Source organism: Lissotriton helveticus, chromosome 3_2, assembly GCF_964261635.1.
Source record: "Lissotriton helveticus chromosome 3_2, aLisHel1.1, whole genome shotgun sequence".
In the NCBI taxonomy this organism is placed as follows: Eukaryota; Metazoa; Chordata; class Amphibia; order Caudata; family Salamandridae; genus Lissotriton; species Lissotriton helveticus.
In genome coordinates, this window is record NC_136062.1 from 466,224,616 (window position 1) to 466,247,361 (window position 22,746).

At 44.5% G+C, this 22,746-nt stretch overlaps 1 protein-coding gene across 1 annotated transcript in view; it reads right to left on the reverse strand.

Moving 5' to 3' along the window:
• The window catches only part of LOC144826405 (astacin-like metalloendopeptidase), a 174,138-nt gene that overhangs the window by 15,682 nt on the left and 135,710 nt on the right, over positions 1-22,746 (reverse strand). The window contains exons 9-10 of the mRNA XM_078684717.1: positions 21,764-21,939; positions 15,042-15,123 (exon numbers count right to left, since the gene is read on the reverse strand). Coding sequence (XP_078540843.1) covers positions 15,042-15,123; positions 21,764-21,939 — 258 coding nt within the window. The remainder of the gene's footprint in view (positions 1-15,041; positions 15,124-21,763; positions 21,940-22,746) is intronic.

Below are 22,746 nucleotides of genomic sequence, written 5' to 3' on the forward strand. Positions count from 1 at the left end.
CCCCTAGCCTGCCGAGCCCATAACCTTTCGCGGCACCCGCTTCGCGGGTGCCACTCACTAGCTCACTTGCTAAAAACTTTGTTGCTGGGACTTACGGAGGACCAGGAATCCTGTTGGTTCTGTTGTTGCTGGGGCTGAGAAAGGACGCCTACAAGCGCCGCACTCGCTCTCCCGGAGTGCCGCTGATTGCTGCTCTACCGCTGCGGGACTGCGAGGCATTAGAAACAGCTGTAGCCTCTTCCCGCCGCGGCCATGCCCCCTAGCCTGCCGAGCCCATAACCTTTCGCGGCACCCGCTTCGCGGGTGCCACTCACTAGCTCACTTGCTAAAAACTTTGTTGCTGGGACTTACGGAGGACCAGGAATCCTGTTGGTTCTGTTGTTGCTGAGGCTGAGAAAGGACTACTACAAGTGCCGCACTCGCTCTCCCGGAGTGCCGCTGATTGCTGCTCTACCGCTGCGTGACTGCGAGGCATTAGAAACAGCTGTAGCCTCTTCCCACAGCGGCCACGCCCCCTAGCCTGCCGAGCCCATAACCTTTCGCGGCACCCGCTTCGCGGGTGCCACTCACTAGCTCACTTGCTAAAAACTTTGTTGCTGGGACTTGCGGAGGACCAGGAATACTGTTGGTTCTGTTGTTGCTGGGGCTGAGAAAGGACGCCTACAAGCGCCGCACTCGCTCTCCCGGAGTGCCGCTGATTGCTGCTCTACCGCTGCGGGACTGCGAGGCATTAGAAACAGCTGTAGCCTCTTCCCGCCGCGGCCATGCCCCCTAGCCTGCCGAGCCCATAACCTTTCGCGGCACCCGCTTCGCGGGTGCCACTCACTAGCTCACTTGCTAAAAACTTTGTTGCTGGGACTTACGGAGGACCAGGAATCCTGTTGGTTCTGTTGTTGCTGAGGCTGAGAAAGGATGCCTACAAGTGCCGCACTCGCTCTCCCGGAGTGCCGCTGATTGCTGCTCTACCGCTGCGTGACTGCGAGGCATTAGAAACAGCTGCAGCCTCTTCCAGCAGCGGCCACGCCCCCTTGCTTGCTGAGGGCTACAAGAGCAGTCTAGGCTCTCCGCGAATCGGGACGCGTGCGGGACGAGGCACGGGACGAAGCCCGGACAAAGGGCGGACAGTCTTAGACAGTCCGAGACTGGCTGTGACTGGACTGGGCCGACCACTCTGCTATTATCACGTTTGAAGCATCCTCATTTCGTAAGACTATTTTATTTACTCCTATTAATCTACACAAGAGGATTGTCGATCTGCTCGCCCCTCTCCCTTCCCATTTAAGTACTGTTTGTCTGAGGGCATAATACCCCCTATATTCCTGTGGGTGCTAACTAGTAACTGTGTAACATGCCAAAAAAACTAGCTCCAATCGCGTCAAATATGATGGATAATTATATGGTCCAAGTAGTATCTAAAATAAACAGCGAAAGGCGTCAGTCATTAGGACTAAGCCAATCGCCAGTACTCCTTCCTATAAGTCCGTCCCAGCTATTCACTGTGGCCGATACATCTTTACAGGCTGCTGGTAGCGATGCCCCTGAGACCGATCTCCATGCCAGAGGCATGTATGATCAAAGCACACTCCCAGCGGTCGATCTAGAAATTGACCCTGAGGTTATTTTGGAAAGTGATGATGATTTTGATCCAGAGATACATGTTCAGGCCTTAGAAGATGATCTTTCCTCTGTAGAGCAGGAAGCTAGGACAGACAGAAAATGTAAAAAGACCCTACCCAAGCGTGGTGGGTTACGCTCAGGGTTAAGGAAGAAAAGGGCTTCACCTCCTCGGAAAACTAAGGATAAGATTACGGACGCTGGGGAGGCCAGTGCCAAGCACACTATGGATGAGGAGCTATTCCTTAGGATAGCAGACATGATTGAGTGTAAAATTAAAGCCATTATAAAACCAATGGTGGCCAAAATTGATAAGCTCACTGCAGAGGTGAAAAAACTTGGTGGGGTCCAGAATAAGGTAAATGGGGAGGTTGGCAATATAGTGACCCTGGTTTCAAACTTAACAGGTACACCTGGGGAGAATGGTTTGACTGTGGTAGAGGTAGAGAGGAGTATGACAGCAACCATTCCACCTGGTCAGGTGCCAGCAAATGTAGACATTCACACAATAGTAAGAGAGGAGGTTTTGCCAACATCCACCGCTCAACCAGTATTTTGCCATGAAACAGGATCTCCTCAATTCATGGTAGAAGCTTCACCTCTGGTATTGGTATTGGCAAACGTTCCACCGCTGGCACCTGGGCAACCAGAATCCCCAACATCCCTCTCTAGTAAGGCGTTGCACTGGCTGTCAGGTAATATGCAGATGGCCCATGGAAGGAAACAGCAGCTAGCAGGCGAGATTACGTTGGTCAGAAGAACAGCCTGGATAGGGAGCAAACCGAAAAAGGTTAAAGGGGATTGTGTGGTGGTGAACTTTTCCCATTCGGCTGTTCTCCCCAATGTTTTGTCAAATATACTCCCCCTCAACGTAGGAGTGGCACTATTGTTCCCCTCACCTTAAAATTCTTTTATGGTGAGCGGCAAAATGTAACGTATCCCAAAACTCCAAGGCCAAGGTGGGATACCTTGATGAATAGGTGGGGAGTAGGTGCCCAATCTAACAAATGGGGGATTAGTTTAGGAAATAGGTTTGGTATTCTGTCAGGGCTAAATGACTGCGATTGACTCCAGGGGGTCCGTAACACTATATGTATTAAACTACCTCAGGTCTGTGCAACGGATGATATTCTAGCTCATAGTCCCACTCACACAAGTGATACTTGTTTGCCCCGGTCTATCATAGAGGGCATATGTAATACCTTAGAGGTTTTCGAAGGGACCAAGGGCCCAAATCAACGAAATGACTGCATGGTATTAAATACTTTTCAAAATAATATCGATTCGAATCAGGAGGTATTGGACAACAGTCTAGACGGGGGTTTATCACTCAACCAAGGCAGGGGTAGCGCTGACCCTCATCCCAGAGCTGATGGTATGAGTTTTCCTGCTTTATCAACTCTGGTGTCATGGAATGTGGCTGGGCTGAGGAGTAAGGTAACATCTCTGGACTGGCAAGCCTTTTTGGATAATAAGGATATAATCCTCCTTCAGGAAACATGGCAGGTAACTCCGGAATACAAGCAAGGATATTTAAATTTCTATACCTCTGCCATCCCAAGCTTAAGGGGAAGACCGAAGGGTGGCTTGCTGACATGGGTTAAGCAGGACAGTAGATATTCTGTCACTCAGCTGGTCACAAACAGCCCAGACATTTTGTTAGTTAAACTTAAATGTTCAGACTATAAGGATCTCCTTATTTTTAATATTTACTCAAGGGGACTCTCTGGTGGTAAACCTACTGAAGCAGTTGATCAGTTAGATAGTCTCCTTGAGCGATATCGCTTAATAGGTAGTAATATTATTGTGTCAGGAGATTTCAACTGCTGCTTTGAACCGCTAGACAATCATGATATGGATCTCACAGTGGAAGAGGATTATATTTGGAAGATCCCTCAGCTGACAATATCACCTATTAAGAAATGGTCAGAGGCAGCACTACAACTCAAAGTCCTCAGTGTGGAGCATGGTCTACGTGCCACAAATGGAAGAATGGGTTCTGATAAGCAGGGCGCCTCCACTTTTAATAATGGTATATCACATAGTCGTATCGATTACATCCTGACGAATAAGGAAAATTGGTCTACTATGGATGATATGCGGATAGAAGAACGGGTGGAGAGTGATCACAACCCATTAGTCCTTACATTCAGATTATTTGATTTACCAAAATGTGAGGGCCCTGGTGATTGTGTGGAAATAGCCCTCTCAAATAACCTTAGACGGATCAGATGGGCAAACTGTGTTACGAATGAAGAGGGTCTAGCTGCCATGAGGGACCTAACAGTTCAGGCCATAGTAGACCCAAGGAATAATTCCACTGTTGAGGCAATGGTGCTAAATGCCAGTCGGATCCATGATACTCTTTTTACTCAATTGAGACCTTTTTTTATTAAAAAGGTGCCTAAAAAACAGAGTAGGCCAGCTAGGAAGGAGGATCAATGGTATGGAAAATCCTGTAGGGTTGCATACAGGGCCCTATCAGATGCAGTAAAGACCAAAGAGACAGCTAAGATTAAGACTGCCGGAGTCATGTATAAAAAAACACAACTTAAGGTAAAAAGTGACTGGGATAACGAATATTGGAAGGAGCTCCTGAGTGCCAGTAAAGAAAGATCTATGTGCTCTTTTTGGGATATGGTCAAATGGGGTAGGGGGATTAAAAGGGGCGATCCAACCAACTACGTCTCACCAAATGCTTGGGTCGCTTACTTTGCGTCCCAGTTTGCCGCTGTAGACGCAGCGGGAGTAGAGAGCGAGGCTCTTTCAAAAGCAATAGAGGGCACTAACCACCTATCCTTTACTAACGCTGATACTATCAACATTTTGGACAACATCCCTAAAGCCAGGGCACCAGGCATGGACTCCGTCCCAGCAGATCTTTTTATGCATGACAAGGACCTTTGGGCTTCCTACATTCATTGGATAGCTAACGGCATTGCGATGGGCTCACCAATACCTGAGTCCTGGAAGGGAGCCGAGATTATTCCCATCTTTAAAAAGGGGGAGTGCACGGACCCCGGGAACTACAGGCCAATTAGCCTGATTGCCTGTATACAAAAGGTAGTGGCAAGGCTCTTACTGCAGCATATTCAGGGCTGGATAGAGGAAAAGGATATTCTGTCGCCCCTACAGGCAGGGTTTCTTAGTCATACCAGTACCATTGATCAAGTTTTTAGATTTGTTTTAATATATTGGCGTGTAGTGTTATTAGGGGGGGGCATGCTTTTTGCAGTCTTCGTTGATCTTAAATCAGCGTTTGACCTGGTGCCTCGCACTAAGTTGTGGGCAGCCCTACAAGAGCAGGGTATCCCACTTGATATTTTGTCACTTTTAATTAGACTGCATGAAAATAATTATGCCCGGGTACGCTGGAATCAGCAGGGAAGCGTAACAGATACATTCCCTATTGCTAGGGGGGTACGCCAAGGGTGTGTACTCGCCCCTACTCTCTTCTCACTATACATCAACAGGGTGATCGGATATTTTGAGCGGCAACCAACTGATGCCCCTAAGTTGGATGGCAAGCCGATCCCCCTGTTGATGTTTGCTGACGATACGTTATTAATTTCGAGAACACAGCAGGGCCTTCAAAAGGCTTTGAGGTTTTTTGCAAGGAGCATGGTCTTGTCATTAATACATCAAAGACAAAGTTCATGATCCTACATAAAAATAAAATCGTCAGAGGGAAGATGGTTATGGATGGGGTCCAACTGGAGCAGACCCAAGTATTCAATTACCTGGGCATAACCCTATCATCTAAACTAGATTGGAAACAGCATACCAACCAGCTTCTCACAAAACATGCACAATTGACAGGAGCTCTCACTAAGGAGTTTTACTTATCCCACACTAGGCCAATTACCCCGGTTCTAAAGATTTATGACGCCAAAGTAGGTGCATCAGTTCTGTATGGGGCAGAACTGTGGGGATTTAGTAATCTGAAAAGACTGACGGGGGCGAAAAATAAATTTTTCCGTAACATCACAGGCCTACCGGCCTCCACTCCACTAATCCCTCTCCATTATGACCTAGGGTCTCATAGCCTCGAGGATATGGCCAGATATAGATCGGCTGCCTACTGGAGGAGATTATGGGTTACTCCAGAACTCTCCCAGTATGCACGGGCCTTCATCGAGGTAAGAGACCTTGATAAGGCCCATAAAATAGTATGGTTGAGGGAGGTGAAGGCTATCTACAAGGCTATGGGGTTATCTACATTGTGGGATGACCCAGAAGGCAATCTCTTCCCACCAAGGAAAACTTTTCGAGACCTGTACTGGAGTATGCTCGAGACAAAAAGATTTGGCCGCTGTACTGAACCATCTTTTACGGCAGATTTTCTAGAACTCAAGCATTCTCCGGCCTTTGAGGCATATTGGGATTGGATTACCATCCCAGGGGACAGGAAGAAATACCATCAGTTTAGGGTGGGGACATTACCCTTAAATGCTTTTACCGCCAAATGGCGAGGGGGTCAGGGACTGGCCTGTCCCTTTTGTCCTGATCAGCGGGAAGTTATTGGGCATGTCCTCTTTGCCTGTCCTGAGTATAAGGTTCCTAGGAGATCTTGGCTAAAACCAATTTGTCTCCAGCTAGGTCTCAAAACGGGTAGTGAGGCAGTCAGAATTCTACGCTCTGACAATTCTGAAGCTGTAGTTATAGCCACAGCAAAATTTCTTCACTGGATGTGGATAATTCGGGCCCGTAAAATGAGCCTACAGTAATTTTGATTAAACAATATTTGAAACTGTAAAATGTACCTAGTGAATAATGTTCCTGGTGATGAATTCTATTTATTCTGATTTTTTTTATAATTATTGATGTTTTTTTTTAATACAACTTATTTATTGATTGTAATGTATGGATTTTATGTTTGTTAGCTGGCCAATAATAATTGATTATGGAGAGACGAAGGGATGAATTGCGGATTTCACTAGCTATAAATGAGCTTTTTTTCTCCTTTTTTAAACTGTTAAATTCTTGAAAATGTTAAATGTACTGTCTTTTATGATTGAAAAAAATCGAAATAAAGACTTTGAATTGAAAATTGTAGAAGTCGATACTTGTTAAGTTTTGTTATGCTTCTCTCCCTAAATGTCCTCTTCAGCTCTGACCTTAAATTCACTAGAGTATAACCTAGGTATACGATATTTGGGAGATCTCTGGTAACTGCCTCAATATGCTGGGTTGCTGTTGTACGTATGGCTGCTATAGTTGCTTCCATTACCTTTTTCCGCTCTTTATTTTGCCCCCAGATACATTGCTGGGTAAAGCCCCTAGTTACTGCCTTAAATCTATCCCGTACTACTAATGGGGAGGCTGTCCCTATGTTTTTTTTTAAAAATCCTTAAGAAATACCCTAGTTTGAGTCAGAAAGCCATCTTCTGTCATTAAATATCTAGGGAAAGAAAAAGATTGTGGGCTTTTATACTCAGAAGACATCTTGAATGAGAGGAGTATGGGATTATGGTCTGAGGTAACCATTGGGCAAATTTCTATAGTGTTAGACTGTAGAATAAGCCCAGGCCATGTCAATTCTTGAGTGAAGTTTATGAGGATCAGAATAGAACGTATAGCCTGCTACATTAGAGTGAAGGGTCCTCCAGACATCCTTAATTATGTGTAGCCGTCCCATCCCCCCTATTGCTGCCTGTGTCCTCCGCATTCTCTGAAAAGCCACTCTCCTGGTAGTGTCAATCCTATAGTCCATTATACAATTAAAATCTCTCATCACCAGCCGTTCCCCCTCCCAATTTAGTAGTTCCATTGTCACTGCCTCTATTGTGGTGGGATCATCTGTGTTAGGGCCATACAGTGAACAAAAGACATATTTTTTATCCTCTATCTTCATCTGAGCAGTAGCCCATCTACCTCCATTATTAGACAACGTCCTACATGTTTCTGCTCTAAACCACTTATTTTTTTAATATAGCTACTCCTCAAATAGACACAGTTTGCGCTGAAAATACTACCTCTTCAAATCCTAGTTGTTTTAAGAAACCTATGTCTTTATATGAGCTTAGTGTTTCAGATAGCATAGCTATCTGAAGTTTGTACATTTTTAATTCTTCAGCTACCAACCGTCTATTGACCCTGCTGTTCAGACCAGCCACGTTCCAAGCTAAACATTTAATCTCCCCCATCTAGATGATGTTTTTCCACTACCTTTCCTAGAAATTGACTCATTTATCTTTTGATTACTTCCCTGATTGTACCTGTTGCTTTTATCCCTACAGTTGTGTTGACTTTTTCCCCTTTTACCCGCCCCTTCTGACCCCCGCCACCGCCACCGCCTACGCCTACGCCCCTAAACCCCCAACCCACCCACCCGTAATCTAAATCTAAAGGAGGAATCATCCCCTTCTTACTGCTGCTGATGGAATGGCAGCTATCTGGAAGCCTGCAACCACAGTGGCCACCGAGTTATCCCAACCCCCATAATAATTACCAGAGACTAGTTTGCAAATAGGGGAGAGAAAAAGCCCTGTTAAACAGCTATATTTTTCAATCAAAAATTACATATTTAGCACAGAAGGAATGAGTTAGATTGAAAGCCGTGACTGTAAAAGGACATCCCGTTCTCTCTAGCCTATTTAAAGTCCTGACTCAGAAACTCCTAATTTCTTCTCTGCCTTAAACAGTCCCGTCTTTCTGCCATTTTAATAGTGTTCCCTTTGCCTCTAATTCAGAAAAAAAAGAATACGTTTGGCCAGCCCTTATAATCTTCAAGCTAGCTGGTTCCTGTAAGAAAGCTTGTTCCCCAGCAGCTTTTAAAGGGTCGATTAGCTGTTTCAGCAACCATCTACTGTCCATAGTCACCTTACTATAGTCAGAGCAGAGAAAAATTGAAAAAGACCCCAAGGCAACCAGTGTTTGTTGGCCCGCTTTTAGAGAAACTGCTTGTCTCAGCAAAAAGTTCCCAAAGTAGATCAGGAACGGCCTCGGGTATCGATCATCCTTCCGACGTTGCACCAAGGGAAGTCTGTGAGCCCTCTGAATCTGGCGGTCCCAGTCTACCAGGTCCGGGAAGGCCTTCTGCATCAATTGCACAATTAATGTTCTAGAGTCCGATCCCTCTTGCCCTTCAGGGATTCCGAATAATTTTAGATTTTGTCTCCTCTTCCAATTTTCCAATTCTTCGAGTTTAAGTTGCACACTTGCTATCTGATCATCATGCTGATGTGTTAGATTTGCCACTTTAGCAGTAACCTACTCAGTTGTAACCACTCTTTGCTGCAATTCTGTGATCTCACCAGTCATTTCCCCAACTTTCCCTGTTGCCTCTTTCAGGGAATGCTGGATACTATGATTGTCTTCCCTAATTTGAGCAAAGAGTTCTTGTGTCCTTTCTCTCAGCTCTTTTAAGGCTTGCATTATCAGGAAAGTATTGGGGTATCTTTTTCTTCAGAGAATCTTCTTTGCGAATCCTCCCCCGCACTTGACAAACAAGATACTTGAAGAGAGTTGAATGAGGCCATGGGTAATCCATTTTGATCTCTTTGGTGTTATACATGACTCTGACTCTGGGTCAGTTTCTTAGCAGCTTGCCCCCGTACAGTTGCAGCATTCTCAGCGGTGCTAGTGGCAATTGTAGCTTTATCCGTCAGCCCTACATCAGATAGTCTGGACATAACCGTTTTTAGCCCTCCTTTTGATTGAACCCATATCTGCATAGGGCTGTTAGCAGACACTTGTAGCTTCTTCTTACTAAGAGACCCTACCCTACATATACTCAGACTCTTCCTTTTATCTTTGGCGTTTATAATTTTCGGGCTTTTCTTTTTCTTTTTTGATGTTACCGGGAGGCAATTAGGTCTTCCCTTATTTTTGCCTGCAGTTGCTGCTCCGTTCATGTGTCAGCTGGGGCCTGATTTTGAGCTTGGCCTTTCTCTTGAAATGTAGCAGCAATTGTGGCAATTGTAGTGTTAGCAGCATCAGTAATGATAGCTCCTTCTTCCAATTTTTGCATTAAATATATGCTGCTCCAGAGCCATACGCTCTGTATATGGTGTATTGCCAGCGCGCGCCTCATCAAACTGCTTCCCCTTCTCGCTCTTGTTCTCATTCCTTTTATCATGCTGACTGGTTATGGTGAGATGCCCTTTTAAGACAGGATATGAATCTGAGGGCGAGGGAATTTTTTGTGTCTCTGCAGGCTTTACTTTTGTTTAGCGTTTTGCCTGTCACATGGAGGTTATTCATCTTAATAATTTGATCTGTATTATTGCTTGTGGTTCCCCCTATAACTCCTGAAGCGGCCGCACTGTTCATAATTTCAGCCCCCCCAGCTTCAGTCTCATCAGTCTCATCAGACATTATCAAATCCGTAGACCCAGCTGCATTTTGAGGTAGCTCTTCTTTATTAACACCCTTGAGAACTTTATCAGTGTTAACTTGTTCGAAGCCAATTGAATTAATGATTATTTCAACTAGTTTGTTACTAGCCGCACTTTCTGTGTCTATATCAGCCTCTAGTAGCTCCACTGACTTCTTTGATTGCAGATATTGGAGCACCGGCTTGCCGAGACCCCCAGCCTGTTTAGCTCTGTCTGTTCTTATCGCGTCAGACTTCCCAGGTACCCGCTCTCCTCCCGGTGTCTCTGCACTCACCGGCAAGCGGCTTGTGGCTCGAGTCCTTCGAGGCGGGTTCTTCTGCGGGGCCATTCCCAACAGCAAAGTAGACGCCTGTGTCCGCGAGGCTAATCCAGAGCTGAGGCAATTAGAAGAACGTTGGGCTGCAACGTAGGTAAGCAGGAGCTTTGATAAGCACCTGCGTCCAGTTCTTGTTAGCTCCTGCATCCAGCGCCTTGATTGCTAGCGAAGCCGCCGTCAGATGAGTCAGGTGAGCTGGTCATTCAGAGATGTATACCATACCCCGGATAACGGAATCTGCAGCACTCTCTCCTCCAGGATTCTGCTTGTCACTTTACCGCTGCGTCCCCCTCATCCCTCTAGCGTTTTCTCTCCATTAGGCACGCTACTGACAAGAGGCACAGGAGTTACGAGCTCTCGGCAGCTACACCATGCTGCAGCTTCTCAGTGGTGTGTCAGTCCGCCATCTTGCTCCTCCCCCATATCATTCTATTTCATATCAACCAAATAACACAACGACTTCCTCACACCAATGAACTCTTTCACTGGATGAGAAACTTAAGCCAGATCCAACTCGCAGAACTAGAAGAAAAGATAAACACACTCCTCCCCTCCATCACATGCGATAATTCCACAACAGAACTTACCTCACATTACAATGCAACTATGACCTCCATACCTGACCAAATAGCTCCCCTGAAACAAAAAAAAGTCAAGCACATTCCATCGAGATCGCTGTTCAACACAGACTTGAACTTGGAGAGAAGACACCTAAGAGCTGCTGAAAGATGCTGGCATAACAACCCTTCGACAATCCACCTTGAGCAACTCAGAGAGGAATGCAGGAAATAAATACAAAACTACATCAAAATTGAAAAATCCACCTTAAATGTGGTGCACTAAACAATGCTAAAAATCGCCCCAAAGAACTCTTTAATTTCATCAGATAACAAACTTCCGAACCCCCACCCCCCTTCTGCAATTCCAGCTTCGAAAGACTTATGTGACAACTTTTCCAAATTCTTAATGAGAAAATCTCAAACATCGAGCTCTCACTGGTGGACCACCTCCGCCCACCCGATGAAAGCGCGCCCCCCTACAAAGAAACCAATAACCCACCAAGGCAATCCTCAAATAACTGGAAATCATTCAAACCCATCTCTGAAACAGAAATTATGGAGTTGTCTACCGGAACTAAGCCCTCGTCACACATCGAAGACCCCCTCCGTGCGAAACTGGCAAAAAAACTCAAACTATCCCTAGACCCACTCTCGACAAAGATTATTAATAGCTCACTGAAAACTGGAATCATGCCTGATTGCCTCAAAATCGGCCAGGTAACACCACTAATGAAAAAAGCGGGCATCGACCCAAATGATCTCAATAACATCAGGCCTGCCTCCAATCTCCCATTCTTAGCCAAGCTGCTGGAAAAATGTGTTCTCCGTCAACTTACCCAACACATGGACAACAATGATTTTCTAGACCCTCACTAATCAGGCTTTAGAAAAGGCTGCAGCACAGAAACAGCTATCCTGAATGTCATTAATGACGTCCATAATTCACTCGACAAGGACAGCTGCTGTCTACTTATACTCCTGGACCTATCGGCGGCCCTCGACATGGTTGACCACAAGCTACTCATCAATGCACTTCGTGAAAGGGTAGGAGCAGAAGACGTGGTCCTACAGAGGTTCACCTCATTCCTGCAAAAACACTCACAAAGAATACAAATTAGAAACTTCACGTTGGACCTATGCCCAATAGGCAGAGGCGTTCCCCAAGGATCAGTTCTCACTCCCACACTGTTTAACATCTACATGGAGCCCCTCACCACCATACTCAAAAAAGCCAACATACCCTTCCACCTCTATGCTGACGACACCCAGATCTACATATAAACCTCCACCAGGGCTGACATGCAAAGACTTAATGACACCCTAATAGTCCAACAATGGCTCTCCCAAAACCATCTGAAACTCAGCCAGGATAAAACTGAAATCCTCCTCATAGCCAAGAAAGAGCAGGCCCCCAGAATCACAGAATGGCTAAAATCTATTGACGCTATCAACTGCACTCTCATACCGGCCGACTCCGTGAAATCACTGGGAATCACTCTGGATCCTAACCTAGACATGGTCAAACACATCAAGAACACATCATGGTGTGCTTTCTTTAATTTAAAACTATTCAGCAAAATCAAACCCTTCATCCCCCCCAAAAGACCTCAGGCAAGCCACGCTATCTCTTGTGCTATCCAGATTAGATTACGGGAACGTGACCCTCACAGGCACGGCAAAATCACACCTTGCTCCTCTCAGAGCGACCCTAAATGCGGCAGCCAGAATGGTGAACGGAGTAAAGAAATTCGAACACTTCTCCCCACTCTCAGAGAGCTAAACTGGCTCCCAATAGAAATTCACGCCAACTTCAGAACTGCCTGCCTCACCCACAAAGCTCTGCACACTGGCAAACCCACCTATCCCTCTATTGCTCATCCCTCCAAAAACCCGCAAACAAAGAACCTTATCACCCTTCTTCTCTGGAAACGCACCCAAAATTTGGAACAACATCCCTGTCCATATCAGGACTAACCATTCCTTCAAAAAATTCTAAATCCAGCTCAAAACCCTATTCCTCAATCGAACCCTTATGAAGTGAAAGCGGTCACACAAGATGGAATTGCGCCCACCTGAGCATCCAATCACTGTGACAAGAATAACTTCTTACAGCATCTACCTCTTGACGCACACCTATGTCCCCCCCACTGAACAAGACCCGCCACAATTCATTGTGCTTACCAACACTACTCTAAGTACTCGACTGCTACCTGGCAAATCCTGAACATTGACCCCTCAAGAATCACTGTATTTATTATTACTACTCTTTGTACTCAATTGCAACTTTACAAATGTTGTAAAGTGCTCCAATACCCTCTGGTCTGGCCAGCACTATATAAAACGCCAAAATAAAATAAATAAATACATTTGAATAACAACGTTTTGTGCACTTTTTCTGTAGAAGAGAGCAAAGACTGATTTTGCTACTGAAAAACAGCAATGCAATATGCAAAAAGAAGAATATTACACCATCACCATATGTCATATGGTGTTAAATAATACTGTTTATGCAAGGTATATATATATTGTCAGTGAAAATAAATCTGCGCGCTAACACGAGTTATTTAAGACAACTGAGCAAATAAACTTTAATTTTTGGCATTTACTCCGACAGTGCAATACTCAAATTCAAGGTTCATTTGACATTACCACTCCGTCCTACAGTTATGTGTATAGCCCCATATCCCATACATACATTTTCCATACATATATATGTATGTTTGTCACTTATAACAAAGGTTATAGTTTGGGAAGGTAATAAGATTTTATCTGACATTTAAAAAAAAACTAGAAATTCATTGAAAAAAAACCAACCAGTTAAAGTGGCATTATAACTAGGTGTTTTTATATTATAGACTCTAACGTTAATGTTTGGCTGACAATATTGAATAATATCAAGAACATAACTGGGCAGGAGCTGCCTAACACACCACTGGTGGCGCTGCTGGGGGTTGTTCAAGAGGCTTTACCACAGTCGAGACAGTTCATTGTAATGCTACTGCTACTGGCAAAGAGACAAGTAGCCTTGCACTGGGGTGCCGTTTCCCACCGACCACGCGAGAATGGGTCAAAGACGTCACATACTGTAGAGACCAATTGTCTTACTATTGGGAATTATTACCAACACCATACCGCCCCAGGGACATATGGGGCCCATTTACAAGTTAGCTAGGGTCTGCCGCTGTGGATGACCCCTGACACAATAGGTACTGGAAAATGGGCCTTGGTCCGCACTGGGTAGAAGTATGTTGTTAAGACTGCCGGTGCCAAAATGCGATAATGATATGACCTGCATGTCAAGGTGTAAGGGTGCGCACAACTAGACTGTATTTTACCCCTTGAACTGTGGTTGCATTCTAATGTTATATGGAATATGTTCTGTCTCCCTGGCTGGACGCTTGTCCTGGTAGCTAAGTAATGTATTGCAATATTGTGTTATTGTTTAATTTCTTTTGTACGAAATGCCAATAAAAACAATACAAAAAAAACCATCAGGTTTAATTAGAAAAAAATCACTGAAATTCACCACTCATTGTTTACTGAGCCAACTATAACTTGCACTCACCATACACTGCTTCTGACTTCAAATGTTACGTCAATCATGACATGCTAAATGAAATAATTGATGAAATCACTAATGACTTCTCAAATTACATCAAGTCCCACAAGAGTAGCAGGGGACACAAGGCACAAAAACAAAATGGCACCTGGGGGTGGGTGTGAGGAGTTTCCTCTGAGTCCCCTTAGAAGTTCCAGGGGGTGAGGGTGACTCTACCCTGCTCCATCTCTTCCATGCCCTACCTTCTTTTTTTACGCAGTTCAGGACAACGGCACTGAATCCCTGTGTCCCGTAAAGGTGGCTGCAATGTTATTCTTCATCTTCCCTTTCTGCCACATTGCTCTGTTCTGTGGCACTTGTACCGGTCCTGAGAGACCGAAAAGAGCACCAGGAAAAAAAAAATCTTAACCAATCAGATCACTCTGTTTTTCAATGTGGGATTTTATTTTGTAAGTGAGCATGTAGGACCCCTTGGTAAAGCTCACATGGTGTCTTGAACCACTATCTGGCAGTCCAAATTGTGAGACAGTGAACATGCACTACATTTGTAAGGTTGAAAAGTAGGAGGAGACAACCAGCTGACCCTTCCTTTACTGCTAGCAAAAACATCTCCGGCTCCCTTGCAGCTGTCAGCAGTGATATCTCAGACTCACCTTCCGTAGTGCATGATAGAGGAGTAGTCATATTCCAGGCCCAGGTTATTGGTGTTTTCTTTGTTAAAGTTGGCCAGATTTCCTACAGTGAGGAAGAGATAAAAAGAGACAGGGCTGACAAACACAGTACTCCTGCATGCAAGACCACTGAATCACATTTAAAGAGGGCCAACAACCATCTATCCTTAGTGTGTAATACACATCACTTCTGTCTCACTGCTAGGGAAACAGATCCCTAACTTTCTTGCAAAATTTCGTCTCTGAGAACCAGACGGTTTCCTTATCACTTCAGCACTCTGCTTATGCACCCCTCCTCCCCACTCATGTGATCTAACTTGACTCTTTTACCCCAACATCTGCTACAGAACCAGTCTGCAAACTCCAGCCCCAAGGCGTTTAGTGTTGTTATCGGTCTTTCCATACTCTGTAACCATCCCCTCTTCTATGGGCCCTAAGCAGAATAATTTAAATATTTGGTTATTCTATCTCCTCTAAAATCGCCAACACTTGATGCCAACAGCAACCCTTATTTTATCGATAAAACCCTGAGTGACTACCTTGTCTCAGCCATTACCTCTTGTTTTCAACACTGCGTATTACATTGTCCCCTGCTTTCATGAAATTTGCTCCATTGAAACAGCCCTTACACATGTTTCTAACTTCCTTACTTCTCACCATCACAAACACTTTTCCTCCACCCTCATTCTCTTAGTCTTCTCTGCAGTGTTTTACCTGGTCAGCCAGCAATCTTGCTTGTGTACCTATCCCACCTAGGCACCATGGGTATTTACACTGAAATGTGATCTTCCTATTTATGGTTGTTCTCAGTCTCCTGGTGATGTTAGTGTCGCCGCTCTGATCAGTCAGTCTATCTGCATACCCCAAGGTTCAGTCTCTGGACATCTTTTTCCCCTCCATTTGAAATATTATTCTCATACCACTGATATGCTGGTGATGTACACATCTTTAAAAATAGTTGTTAACCCTTTGGGTGCTGGTGACGGAACCACTTCGTCACCAGCCACGGACGAGCTGTGCTAATGACGGAGTGGTTCTGTCACGGCCACGCCTGCGATTTCGCGCCTGCGCTGAGCGTTCTATTGAGCGGGCGGGGCCGTGACGGAACCACTCCATCACAAGCACAGCGCGCCCGAGGCTCGTGACGGAGTGGTTCTGTCACGAGCATGGCGGTGCCACGCGGCCCCCCTTCACCCCTAGCGCTGCGGCAGAATTACCGCCGCAGCCAAGGGGTTAATGTCACAGAGTGTCTCCACAAACTGTAGCACAACTAACAGACCATGGATGCTCTCTACAAATTATCCCTTAATTTACGCTTGATTCAGTCAGAACTTGAGTTCCGCAAGTCTCTCAAAACCTGGATATTTAGCCGACATGATTAGTCGCTGCAATGTCATATGCCTCGCTCCCTGTCTGCTGTAGCGCCGGGACACCCCGTTGGGGTATCTGTGCGCTTAATAATTTCCTTATTATTATTTTTAAATTTCAATTCCTGGCTCATCGGCACCCTTAACGCTCTCCTCTCCTTTCTTCCTGGCTTCCAGAAACCTTTGCACCTTCCCACTTCACCACTGTGTCACTGGAGCATTTTGCTACTTCCAAAACCACAGTGGCTTGGGTTCAGCCCTTCCATATCATAAATATCCACCACCACCTTCCTTTCCAGCCGCTTATGCACAAGTCATTGTGCTGGTTACAAGTAGCTTGGAGAAATGTGAGAGATTATTGCGGAGACTCCTTTAAAGGCTTGAATACAGAAAGATGCAGTTAGGAGCACCAGCATATTCTAATTGATTTGTCACTGTGTATATATACATTTCACAAAACTCTTGATGGAGAAACTATCTTACAATTATCATATCCATTGCACCTGTATCATGGATCTTCTATTATTGATATGCACATCGTGTTTTAACTTGTTTAAAATTGTGAAAAACCAGAATGCTGGGCAATTCTGCTAATCATTTGCATATAGAATGGGGGAATCTTTTGTTTGGTAGCATCCAGTTTTTTCTTTTTAAGAATACCAAGAGGCGCCATTTTGAGCAGTGCTCTCTCTAGTCCCTCAACTCTGGTGCTTAAGGAGAGGTGCTCTGCGGACTCAGTAAAGTCTCCCTGCCTTTTCTCTGCTAAAATCTTTGTTCGTTTCATGCTTGTTTAACTTGTTTTTCAAAACTATGAAGAAATAGAATGCTGGGCACTTCTGCTGATCATTTGCACATAGAGCGGTATTGAATTGAATTTCATGGTATTGGGAGACTTTAAAATTCACATGGATAAACTGGCAGAACCTGAGGAATCTTTCATTACAGATACGATTTCCTTGCTTGGATGTATGCAACAAGTTTTTAAACCCACACATCTGGCTGGCCATACACTAGATAAATTTTTTTCTAATATGATAACTGTAACAAATGACTCACTTCCAATGGGCTGGACTGATCACTACTTCATCAAGTTCAGTTGGCGGAAACTCAAGTATAACCAGCCTTGCTCAAAAGCAACAAAAACTATGAATAGAACCTTTCACAAAATTTCACTGGTAGATTTCCACAATGCTCTAGAAGCAACCCCCCCTGCTTTGTCTGGACATCCAGAATCAGATAAACAGGGCATCGAGGACCGGATTTGCAACCATATAAATGACTTAGTACCCAACACCACCACATCATCCTCTCGAGCCAAACAGTCGGTCCCCTGATTCAGTGAGAGCCTGAGGTCTTGCAAAAAACACTGTAAATGCCTTTAATGGACGAGGTGAAAAAATTATAAAGTGTCGGATAAGCACACCTATAGACAAGCATTAAAGGAATACTATCTCCAGGTACAAATAGAGAAAAATACATTCTTTGGAAGGAAAACTTTACAGTCAGGAAATAAATCCAAAGAAATTATTTCTAAATCTAGAGACGATAAACAATAACCAATCATCTACACGCTTCCGGCGAATGGTGTAACCAGCTGGCAGTGTATTTACATGAGAAAATAAGTCCAATACAAGCTGATCGGCTAAACACCAATCAGCTAGCAGATAGCAGCATCATAGTGGCAGATTCACAAAAATCAGGAAAACTTAGATGACGCCCACGATAGCCACTCTCCCTCCCATTTCGATAGAGGAATCTTTGAGAACCATTAAGAGACTCAAGTCAGGGTCTCCTGTGGATCCGTGCCATCCCACCCTTCTGCCTGAAGTAGCTCTGACCATTAACCCAGTAATTAACAAAGTTTTAAATGAGGCATTAGAGATCGGCACAAAGCCTGCAAGATGGAAACATGCAAAAATTCTTCCCCTACTGAGAAAAGCCCAAGGCTGACCCTAAACTTCATACCAACTATAGGCCGATCTCACTTCTTCCAGTATTCTCTAAAATCTTAGAGAAGCACGGTAACTCACACATTTCGAGTTACCTAGAGAATTATAATCTCCTCCACCCAAGTCAGTTGGTTTTTAGAGCTAACTGTAGCACAGAAACAATCTTACTAGAAATAACTGAACACATTAATGACCGCTAGACAAGAAGGGAAAGGCCGCCCTGATAAAGCTGGATTTATGCACACCTTTCGATACCGTGCCACATGGAAGACTACTGGCCCGCCTTCAAGATATATGAATCGATGGTCTAGTCTTGAAGTGGCTTACCTAATTCCTAAACAACAGGTATGAAGAAGTATGGATCCCTCCATATGCTGCCACTATTCGAGAACTATCTGTAGGAGTGCCTCACGGATCGGCACTGAATCCCACATTATTTTACACATATCTAACTCAATGAGCTGTTCTGGCAGAAGCTCTATGGTTGAAAGTAATATCATATAAAGACCAACTTCAGCTACTTTTTTACCTGTGGATAGGGGAAGGAATTTGATTGAAAGGCCATTAAATACTGTATTTCCAATGTGTTCAACTAGTTATCAGTTCAGCAACTTAAATGTAATCACATTAAAACTGAGATCCTGTTCTTCTGGGACTTCCCCAAAATATGGAGAATGTGCTGGCCACATGATACTCCTCCCCCTGTACACAACAAAAGTAAGTAAATAATTTAGAAATCAACTAGATTGTGCCCTTTCTTTCCAACCACACATCTAGGCATTGGTGAGCTCCTGTTTCGAGATCCTACGCCCCTAAAAAAATGCTTCCCTTTTCTGTCATTTGATACTAGGAAAACAGTGAATCAAGCTCTGATAACCTTGAGGCTTGATTATGGAAAAACTCTCTACTTAGACCTTCCAGATTGTTTGCTCAGTCGTTTTCAAACGGTACAAGATATAGCATCTAGATTGATTCCTAATTTGGCTCCAAGAACTTGTATGACTCCTCAGTTGAAGGCACTACACTGGTTGCCGGTCAAGAAGAGGATTCTTTTCATGACTCTGGTCCTGGCACAGAAAGCTCTTCATGGGAAAGGGGCGGTTTATCTGAGGAGGAGGATATGTGCTTATGGCCCCCTCAGAGAACAGCGTTGCTCACACAGCTTTTTAACCAGGATTCCTAATATTTGGCGGGCAGAACAGATGCAAGATCATTCTCCTTCCTTGGCCCGAAGACCTAGAATAAACTCCCAGAACAAATGTGGCTGTTTCTTCAAAATGAATAACACAATTACTTTTTAAGCAGATGGCATGTTTCCTTTACATGACCAGTGCCGAGACACTCCACGCTATACAAATGCCTTTTTCATTTTCTATTAAAATTTCTTATCAAGATTAATCCAGGGAACTATAAATCGATAATGAATATTGTCGGAATTTGAAGCCCTGCAGATTCCTCATGATGCAATCCATGTTAGCCGTGAAACAAGTGTTGGCATTCCTTCGTTTTAAACATAATGTCGGCCTGTAGGGAGAGTGAACAAGTTCCTTATTGATAGGTAATTTGATAAAACTTCCTCAGGACTTTCATCAGGTGAGCTGCAGCATGTGGGTTGCTTTTCAGGTGAGCCAGTGTGGAGTTGGAGTAACCTCTGAGTAGGGTCTTGCCTCTATCAACGTGGGATACAACATACAAGTAGTATTTATAGTGTTGACTCGATTTTCATTAAAGGTAAGTAGAGTTCCCTTTTATCAGGAGTGAATGCTAATTCCACACTATCCTGGTTTTCTTGGTAATGCATTCATTTAAAGAGAGGTCACTGCCAATGATGAGTTCTAGAGTTTTCCCATCAGCTGTCAGCCGGGGAGGATCTGTCAAGTTTCATCTCTGTTAGCCAGGATTGAACTAGACTTCAGCCTTTGGTTGCTGTCATAGTTGGGGTGACTTCTGGGTAGGTGATGAACATCCTGTTTTCTCAATGAGCTTGAATCAAGATCTGAGTCTTTGCATGTTATCCTGTGATGAGATTATAAAGGAGAGGTTGTGTCATTCAGATGGTTCATTGAGGTTGGGGAGGTAGGGGATGAACCATTGCAATATTGTATTAGTAAAAACCATGTGTGTCTTGAGAGGTGTGAATATTGGTATTAACTTTGCATTGTAGCAGTTTCTGTGCTGAAACAAGATCTGAATCTGGATTAGAAACACTCTAAGAGTCTGTTATTGGTGGTATGCTCTTGAAGTTGGAGGGTGACACCTTTCTGGATGGTCTTTCCAATAAAACAGAAGTGATCCATAGGAAGTATATGGTAAGGTTATGTGGGTCTAGGGTGGGCTTGTTTAGCAGTGCGAGGATGCTTCCTAGTATGAAATTGTCTGGGAAAGTTTATTAGCTGAGGGAGGCATTAACTGTGTTGAGAAGAGGTATGAGGACATCTCGCCGAAGGGATGTTGTCTTCATAGAAGTAGTCTTGAGTGCGCTGAGGTTGTCAGTTAGACTGGCGATCAAGAAGAGATTGAAAGCTTTGCCCTTGGGAATAGAGCAGTATGGGATAGCGGGAGTCATTCATGTCTTTTTTGTATTATTGATCTGGCTTTTCTTATTTTTTCACAGAAAAAGTGGTCTTTGCTGCTGCATTTGATACACTGGCTCCCAACATGTCATTCAGCAAACAGAGATGCACAGAAATCACACTAGCATCTGACACACCATGCAGCAAACAGAAATTCTCAGAGATTACTCAGGTTTGTGGGAGACTCATTTATAGCTTTGGACGACACACACATAGGAGTCAAATACTGCTGATTAGCATACATAGATGTACTTCTATCTCACTGTTGTCGGCCAGTAAATCTAAAAACCCAGTAGTCAGGTTGGTGCCTGATATTCTATTCAAACATTACCGATGCACAGAGTTCACACTGTTGCCTCTTATGCCTTTGTGCTCACACAGATACACAGGAGTGGCCTTGGTTTCGGAGATGCACGTCAGTAAATGCACAAGACCCACACTGGGTGCAAAGGACACTGATTCTTGGGTGTGTTCTGAGATAATAGAGTGCAAACTACACCTCCCCACTCTGCTATGCCATGTACTAAGCAGTCTTCTTTACAGTCATTGAACTCTACGTGAGTTAGGCCAATAATGTCATAATTTCTTAATGTAGGAGAATTGTACTATGTGGTTGGGAGGCATATAGAGCACGGAGGCTCCTGATAAGAGCAAGTACACCAGCCTCACCTTCCCCTTTTACTTTGTTGGCTGTTTGTGATCCTTGCATCACTCTCTAACTGCAAATCATTGTTAATAACAAGATTCAATCAACAACAGAAAACAGTTCTCTCTGGTCAGTAGCAGTGATTGGTCAAAGTGGAGGGTTACTTTACCATCTGAAATATTCTCTGTCATGATCATCACGTACTCATCGCGGTCACTGCGGCTCTGCTCATGGTGAAAGCCCAAGGCATGGTTGAGCTCATGCTGGATGCTACCTCTCGATAGGCAACCACCTATCAATGATAATGGCTGGGGTCCGCCTGCCCTTCCCATGAAAGACCAGCAGCTGTGACAGACATGGAGTAAAAGAGAGACAGTTCTGAGAACACTTGAAACCTGAAAACAGTGACCTCATTAAGAGCAGCCTCAGCAAGACAGAATACTAGATACACCTGAGACAACAGTATCAGAAGAAGGATGAAGTCAGACCCACCACAACAGTTGTGCAATTTCTCGTAGTTTTTTCTTTTGCCCAAAAATATCCCCTGCCTTTTTGTTTATTTGGCACGCTATGAGGTTCCTTAGGGCCTGTCACGATCGCGCTGCGACCGCACTACACTTCCCTGTAGGCCAAGAGCTAAGAACTACCACTCCCATGAGCCTCCACGACGCGACCGGGATCTCGCGAGAGGAAGCATAAATGGAAGTTCCAGCCCAGGCTCGGCGTCGGGACTTCCAGTCCGAACGCCAGGATTGCCTGCTTCACAGATTCGTTTCATCCCCGCGGTGCGGTAAGGGTGCTCTGCACCGATTGGAGTTCTCAGCAGGATCGCTGAGTTTTGATGATCCTGCACCAAGTCTAGGTTGCAAGTTGAACCTTACGCTTGGGGGTTAGTTACTTACAGTTGTTTGATGCTGACTCGGTCGGTATTGCTTGCCGACGGGGAAGTGGATGTTTTGAGATCCACAAGGGCAATTCCCCTATTGTTTTGATATTCGTACTGTCCACAGACACGCCTTGTCTTGCCTCTTTCACCCTGGGAACTACACCTGCCTATATAAGACGTATTATATCGGATTCCATGATCCCTGATCTTTTGGTGTATCTCCTATGAAATATTTACTTTGCACATATCCAGTATTGATGTGACAG